At 43.1% G+C, this 7,249-nt stretch overlaps 1 protein-coding gene across 1 annotated transcript in view; it reads right to left on the reverse strand.

Moving 5' to 3' along the window:
* Nucleotides 1–7,249, reverse strand: part of LOC119592475 (vigilin-like) — a gene marked incomplete in the record, with an annotated part of 12,647 nt that overhangs the window by 508 nt on the left and 4,890 nt on the right. The window contains 19 exon segments of the mRNA XM_037941303.1: nucleotides 1–167; nucleotides 373–621; nucleotides 748–1,662; nucleotides 1,796–1,993; nucleotides 2,239–2,385; nucleotides 2,552–2,647; nucleotides 2,796–2,942; nucleotides 3,139–3,270; nucleotides 3,414–3,589; nucleotides 3,757–3,913; nucleotides 4,094–4,241; nucleotides 4,420–4,565; nucleotides 4,729–4,859; nucleotides 5,030–5,213; nucleotides 5,404–5,619; nucleotides 5,778–5,957; nucleotides 6,140–6,385; nucleotides 6,486–6,599; nucleotides 6,711–6,887. Coding sequence (XP_037797231.1) covers nucleotides 36–167; nucleotides 373–621; nucleotides 748–1,662; nucleotides 1,796–1,993; nucleotides 2,239–2,385; nucleotides 2,552–2,647; nucleotides 2,796–2,942; nucleotides 3,139–3,270; nucleotides 3,414–3,589; nucleotides 3,757–3,913; nucleotides 4,094–4,241; nucleotides 4,420–4,565; nucleotides 4,729–4,859; nucleotides 5,030–5,213; nucleotides 5,404–5,619; nucleotides 5,778–5,957; nucleotides 6,140–6,385; nucleotides 6,486–6,599; nucleotides 6,711–6,887 — 3,891 coding nt within the window.

Here is a 7,249-nt window from a genome sequence, read left to right on the forward strand (position 1 = left end):
GCAGAGGTTTTCAGTAGACACCAAGGTAGAAGAGTTTAGCGCCGTGGACCCCAGGTGGTTGGGGCGCTCTGAGCTGAGGACATGGCTCCCATGGAGGGAAAGTCAACAGCCGAGTCCATATTTGGAGCCTCCTGTGCCCATGGAGCTCCACTCACCACGAAGCCAGCCTGAAGTAAAAAAAAAAAATGTATTGGTATGATTATCAATAATAAATAATGGAGTGACAGGAAGAATATTCCAACATTATCAAAAATCTCCAAAATATGAGTTTATCTATAGCAGTACAAACTATCTGTGCATTTACATGTAGGACAGCCATAAAAAAAAAAATAATAAGTCCAACACCCTACAGCAGCCTTCAAGCACACTCACCTCTTCCTTCTTCTGTCCACCCTGCCCACCGGACCCTCCCTGTCCCTGGCCTCCGAGTCCAGGATCCAACAAAGCCTGGAAAGGTTTGGGGTTCATGTAGGCCTCCATATCTTCCTCTTCAACAATGTCCTGCATGTACTCTTCCATGAGGTTGAGGAGGTGGTCCTTGCACTCGTCCACATTGTCCTGGGCTCCAATGATGGTGACGGTGTTGGGATCATCATCCCCACGTGGGAATTTGATCTCCACCTACGAGGAAAAGGGAAAACTTGCAATTACTGGACTTCACTTGTGACTGCCAAAAGCAGACAGTTCATTAGAATACAAGGACACTAACAAGCATCATACTCGGTTCATATAATAAATCAATCTTACCTTGAATTCCTCCATGACCTTTTTGATGGCTTTTCCACGGCTGCCAATGAGACGAGAGTGAACACGGCTGTCAATCTCAACGGTTTCCTTAACCATCTTGTCCAACTCCCCTGTGATGGCCAAGATGGCATTCTTGGCCTCATTCACATTGGCCTCGTAGCCAGTGATGGTGATGAAGTTCTCCTCGGGATCACCTCTGGGTGGGAACTGGATGTTTACATCATGCTTCTCGCGGATCTTGGAGATGACCACTCCACGCTTACCAATGATCTTGGGATGGTATTCTGGGTCAACCTCCACACGCAGGCTGAAGGAGCGGGCCAGGCGGTCCCTCTCCTCTTCCTCCAGCTGCTGAACCTTTACTCTGAGGGCGGCGCTGGCTCGCTCAGTGTTGGCTGGAGGGCCAGTGATCCTGATGATGTCACTCTGGTCCTGAGCTGGTGGAACCTGGATGTTGACATCAAACTCAGTCATCATGTTGCGCACATTCTCTCCCTTCTGACCAATGATGAAGCGATGATGCCTGAAGGGTACGTTCTCCTCCACAGTGACTGGCACAAGACTCAGCAGAGCATCACGTGCCTTCTCACAGTTATCCTTCTTGCCCATGACGCGCACAATGTCTTGAGGCCGGGTGGCAACTTCCCCGTCACCATTCACCTCTCCATTCACCTGCCCGTGAGCTTCTTCACTGTTGGCATTTACATTTCCACTATCCTTCTCGGGGAACTTGATCTGTACATCGAACTCGGTGGTTATGGCTTGCACCTTGCTGCCCCTTGCACCCATGACAGTGCGGTGGAACTTCTGAGGGATGATCACTTCCATCTGCACCATCTGGTCCAGATCGTTCACGATTTCGGAAATACGGTTCTTGGCTCCCTCTACGCATTCCTTAGCTCCCTTGAGAGTAACCTGCAATGACAAAATAGCCATTTCCATTATTCTGCACAACCCAAAAGCTTTATTTCCCCCCCCCCCCATGGAATGTTCATTCTACGTTAAATGCTTACAACCCTTAATCTTCCAAAATCTTAACTCTACATACCTTATCACTTTGCACACCAGATCTTGGGAAGGAGACAGTGACACCACCATACTGGTCAGCAATCTGCCTGAGGACCTCTCCCCTGCGTGCCACAAAATGTCTGTGGTGTTTCGGGTCGACAGTCATGGTGTCTTCGACAATAAGATCCAACTCCTTGATAGTTATTTCCAACTGTTCTTTAGCCTTAGCAATGGCTTCCTGTGAAATATTAAGGGGCATGGTTTGAGCAAAGTTATTCTCCAACTACCTCTCTTCAAGTTTTTGCTTAAATTTACTGCTATGCTATGCTGCTGCATGGGATATCAGGACAATTATAAAGAACTGTGTGGGCAGGGACATTGGACGATGCACAGATTTGGTGCTAGCCTCAACCTACAAATTGTGTCTTTATCAAAAGCCCTTCTTTCACCGTTACTGCAAACAATCCAAATAAAGCAACTCGCCTTCTTTCCAATGATGGTAATCAGCTCCTTATCCTCATCCTTGTCAGTGGGGAAGATGATTCGTGCTCCTGTAGCATCACGGATCTTGCGGATGTTGGCTCCATTCCGTCCAATGAGGAAACGATGGTGCTGAGGCTTGGCACGGACCTTGGGAGTTGAAGACAGGACTAAAAATTAAAACTTGCCAGAAAAAAATTGGTAACCAAAATATATACTACATCAAATGGTCAATATTTACAAAAACCCTATTTTGGACAGGTTTTCAACTTCATAAAGCAGAAAATGCTCAGCACTTAGGTCTAAATTATCTTACCTCTGCAGTGAAACTAGCTAACTGCTTTTCATTGCTTAGTTCAACCAGCATCTGCTTGGCCTTGTGCACCTCTTCCTTGGGGCCACGAATGGTCACCTGAAAGCAGCCAGTCATCAAGAAACACATTAGAGATAGTTCATTGAACTCTTTCGTTGGATTTCTCCTCAAAACCTACTTTTTTTTTTACAACTCTTGAAACTGTGCCCACTCTAGTCATTTCCCTAATGCAAAGTCTACAACGTGCCTTGTCAGAACGGGATTCTGGGGGAGGGAACTTGATGGCAACGCCCCCACACTCCTCACTGATGCTCTGGATCAGCTTTCCTCCAGCTCCAATCATGGAGTTGTGGAACTTTGCTGGGATGATGATATCCAGCTCCACAATACTGGCCTGGAAAGGGAAAGAAACAGATTCACATTAAAGACGAAAGTTTATTAAAAACAATCTTGTGACGAAAAATATGGAAAGAGGTCTTGTTCATAAAGCAGCCCAAAATCAACCACAATCTTTAAAAGGAAAACCCTACTCAACTTCTTTTCCCTTTTTTAAAACCCAAATCAAACCCAAACAATACTTGGCTCCTCACCAGCTCATCCTGGATCTTTTGGATGCGTTCTCGAGCCTTCTCGCAATTCTCCTTCTTCCCAGTGATGATTATCTCGTCACTGTTCTGGCCCTCGGATGGCAGGTCAATGCGGGTGCCAGTTTCCTCCCTGATCTAGGAATCAAAAGCAGATTTAGTAAAAAAAAATATTCTTGAATTTAAACTAAATTAATTTCAGATATTTAACCTCACTACAATACTTTACTATTCAAATTGCATTAATCAAAATTAATTACGCAAATGACCTGTATATTTACCTTGTTAATATTTGAACCAGCCTTGCCAATGACGAACTTGTGGAACTGACGGAAAATGGAAACTTTCACTTGATAGTTGGATTCAAGCAGTTCACGCAGCATTCGCTTCAAGAAATTGTAACACTGATCAACATCCTCCTTAGGTCCTCGAATCTTGACAATGTCCGATTGTTCACCTGATGACAAAAGGCATTGCATTAGTAGTGTGTGAACGTCAAACTCGAGTGAATTATAATACACTTTATCAAGACCGAAATATTCCTCTAGGGTAGTTATCTTCTCCAAGATTTAAAAAACTCACAAAATGGATTAAAATTTCATAAAGATCATAACCATGTCCTACCAGCATCAGGGAAAGAGATCTGAACTTGGTTGAACTTGTCCCTAATTTCCTTGATCTTGTCTCCCTTGGTGCCGATGATATTGCGATGGAAACGCTGCTCAATGATGATCTCTCTCTCCTTCTCATTTTCCATCTTTGTAACGAGTTCCTCCAGTTCCTTGAAATCAATTTTAAAAAAATTATTTTCCAAATCATATCCCATAAAAACATTTCAGTCTAATTTACAATTACAGGATCCATATTTCAGAACCTGGCTTAGGATAACCAAAAACCAAGATTTGTCTTTAATAATTAAAGTCTGCTCAAATTAGTACATTCAAAAGTAATTAGTGCTTACGGTCTTTGCTCGTGCAACACCATCTGGACTACCCTCTAGGCGGATGAGATTGCTGCCATCAGCCTCGGAGATGTTGATGAGGACACCAGTCTCATTGCGAATGCGGTTGATGTTTGATCCACTCTTGCCGATGATATGCTTGTAGAATCTGTAAGGTTTGCATCAAGACATTAGACAAGTCCATTCATATTCCTCTACAAGTCAGGTATCTCCAATTAAACCAGATGCACGATGTACTAATTTACCGGTCACTAAATCTAGTGAAATACACAACGAACCTTTTAAATTCCACCACCACCCTTGTTACAAACAAAAACTGCACTTACTTAGGATCAACAACGAGTTGATCATAGCAAAGCTTGCTCTTTAAGTCCGCAATCATTGCTTCCAGCTTCTCCCTGGCTTCATCTACCTCTTCTGGTGGTCCTTCCAGCTTGATGCCTCCCTGCTTATCAGTAAACTCCACGTGCACCTGGAGAGAGAGGCAAAATTTCCCACATTAGCTTAGGGGGAGAGCAAAACCTTTCCAATATTACATCACATCCACTATCTAATCAATGCCTTTTATTTCCCACCACTTTTAAAGGGAAAAAAGCACTTCAAATAGATTCCTGGCCTAAATCTGCCCCCCTTACCTTCGGGAGATCCTGAGTGATCTGGCGGATGTTGGCCCCCTTGCGGCCAATGATGAATTTGTGGAGCCAGGTTGGGGCCTCCACGTCAGCCTGCACTACACTGTTAGCCTTGGCATACACCAGTGTCAAGGCTAGATGAAAATACAAATATTACCCTTTAAAATGTATCTTTACCATTCATTTACTGATAATTCTCAACTTTCAGTAAATTGTACAATTGAAATAGTTTGCATAATCCAACAACAAAATTCTTTCTCCTACATGATTAAAAAATTTCATTTAACCTAATAATGAACTATACCTTGACCAAGTTTGTCCTGAGGTCCTCTCAGAGTGATTGTCTCAGAGGTGGAATCTGTAGTGGGCATTTCTACAGAAACATTTGTCTGGTGCAAAATGTCAGCGATGTTAGACCCACGTGGGCCAATGACGTACTTATGCTGAGACTTGCGTACTTCTACTGACACAGTCTGGCACTTGCGCTCCTATTTGAAGAAGAGAAACTTGGTTAGTTTCCTTTCTGCAGGCCAATATTCCCCATCCAAATTATTAAAGAATGAAATAAAAACTATTCTCTGCAACCTGCAAGAATTGAAAGAATGGTAAGGCAAGTGACTAAACTAATAGAGATGACAAATTAATGACAAATTTAATGACAAAACTAATAATAATAACCATTTCCTTGAAGTACTTCTGGATGATGTCTTTGCACTTCAAGACACCCTCCTTCTCCCCAGCAATGGTCATCTCGTTCTTCATGACACTGGGAGGAGGAACGTTGATTCGCACATTGTGTTCTGCCATCATGGCGTTGATCTTCTCGTTGTTGGCACCGCAGATGAACGGGTGGTACTGCTTGGGAATTTCCAGCTTCTCATAAGCTTGCTTGCTCTGAAACAGGAAATCCCATTATCAGAAAGCTCTTTTCCTGTATTTAGCATAATCATATCTTTGGGGGGGGGGGGTCTTTACATACACCTTCAAATCTTGAAGGAAAATTTTCACAATATCAACCACCTGCTTTTATTACTATACATCACAGCACTTGCCTGCTCATCTGAAATCAGCTGGATCTCATGCATAGCCTTTTCGGTGCTCTCCTTTGTTCCCACGACAATGATTTCATCAGAGTTGTCGGCTGCATTGGGCACCTGAATCTTGGTTGCGGTGTTGATCTCAAGCTCTTGAAGTTTCTTTCCCTTTTTGCCAAGGATGAATCGGTGGTGCTCCTGATGTAAACAAATCATTTGTAACAAATGACCAAGATGGAACATTTTTCTCTACCAATATTTACACCAACTCTTAATTCACTTTCTGAATAATGATGCAAGTATAACTGTTGGAAGATTATTAGTAACCACCACATTACACAAATACAAATGTATTAACGCATTCCTTACACCCGACATACCTTGGGGATCTTAATAATTTGCCGTGCCTGAGTCTGGAACTTGTCAAGCACTAATCGACGAGCCTTCATCACGGCATCGCTCTTGCCAGTCACTAAGAAGGTCAGAGACTGGTCCTTTGCAGAGGAGATCTCAATGTGAGCACCTGTACGAGCAGTAATGTCAGAACAGATACGCGTTGAGGCCGATTCTCCAAACTGGTTGTTGCCGTCAATCTTCGCTCTTTCTTCAAAAGGAACACGGAACACCTGAAAGACAATGTATTGGATTAATTTTATTCTTAGACATTCAGTGCATCGAGAAGCACTAGTTAACGGAAGTCAATTTAAGCTAAAATACTATACATACCTGAGTGATAACAGAAGAGGCAATTCGCATTTCACTGTGCTTGCTCCAGTTGGTCTGGGGAGCTTCTGCCACAGGTGTTGGTGCCTGGGCAGCATTGGGGAGTGCTGGGAACAACTGTAGATTTAAAGAATATCAACCTTTAGTACCAATATACTGGTTTGTGACAAGGCAACACAAAAAGCAATTACACAACAACTTACAGAAACGGCCAACCCCTTTGCATACCTCATCGTAACTCAGTGGTTCATAAGCCTGGTCGGCATTGGTAATTGAAGAGGGATCTGAAGGGGTGGGGGCACTGGGGTCCACCTCCTGGGGGGGGGAGGTCACCTCCTGGGACTCCATCACTGTCTGCTGCAGGGGGGTCGGGTCCATGATCCGCGCCGAGTCGTTACAGTAACACTGCAGATGAGAAGAAGGAAGCTTTAAACCTAATTAATTTCATTAGTAAAGTGTAAGAAACATCTCCATAAATCCATGAAAGTTATAATTCCCCATCTACTAAAATGATACTCATGAGGTGTAACACCTACATTTCATTAACAAATTTTTTAATTATTTATCATTTCCCAGGATCTGGTTCTGGAAAAACTTTCCCAATTCATAGTCACCAAAATACCATTAATTTGAAGCAAGGATATACTACTAATCAAATTTCCAATTTCACATAAGCTGCATTTGCAATCACAAGGTCCAACTTTGACTTGAAGAGATGAGGGCAACTTATGTAATCTGACTCCTTAAAAAATCTTAGCACAACTAAG

The sequence above is a fragment of the Penaeus monodon genome, chromosome 30 (genome assembly GCF_015228065.2).
Source record: "Penaeus monodon isolate SGIC_2016 chromosome 30, NSTDA_Pmon_1, whole genome shotgun sequence".
Lineage (NCBI taxonomy): Eukaryota > Metazoa > Arthropoda > Malacostraca > Decapoda > Penaeidae > Penaeus > Penaeus monodon.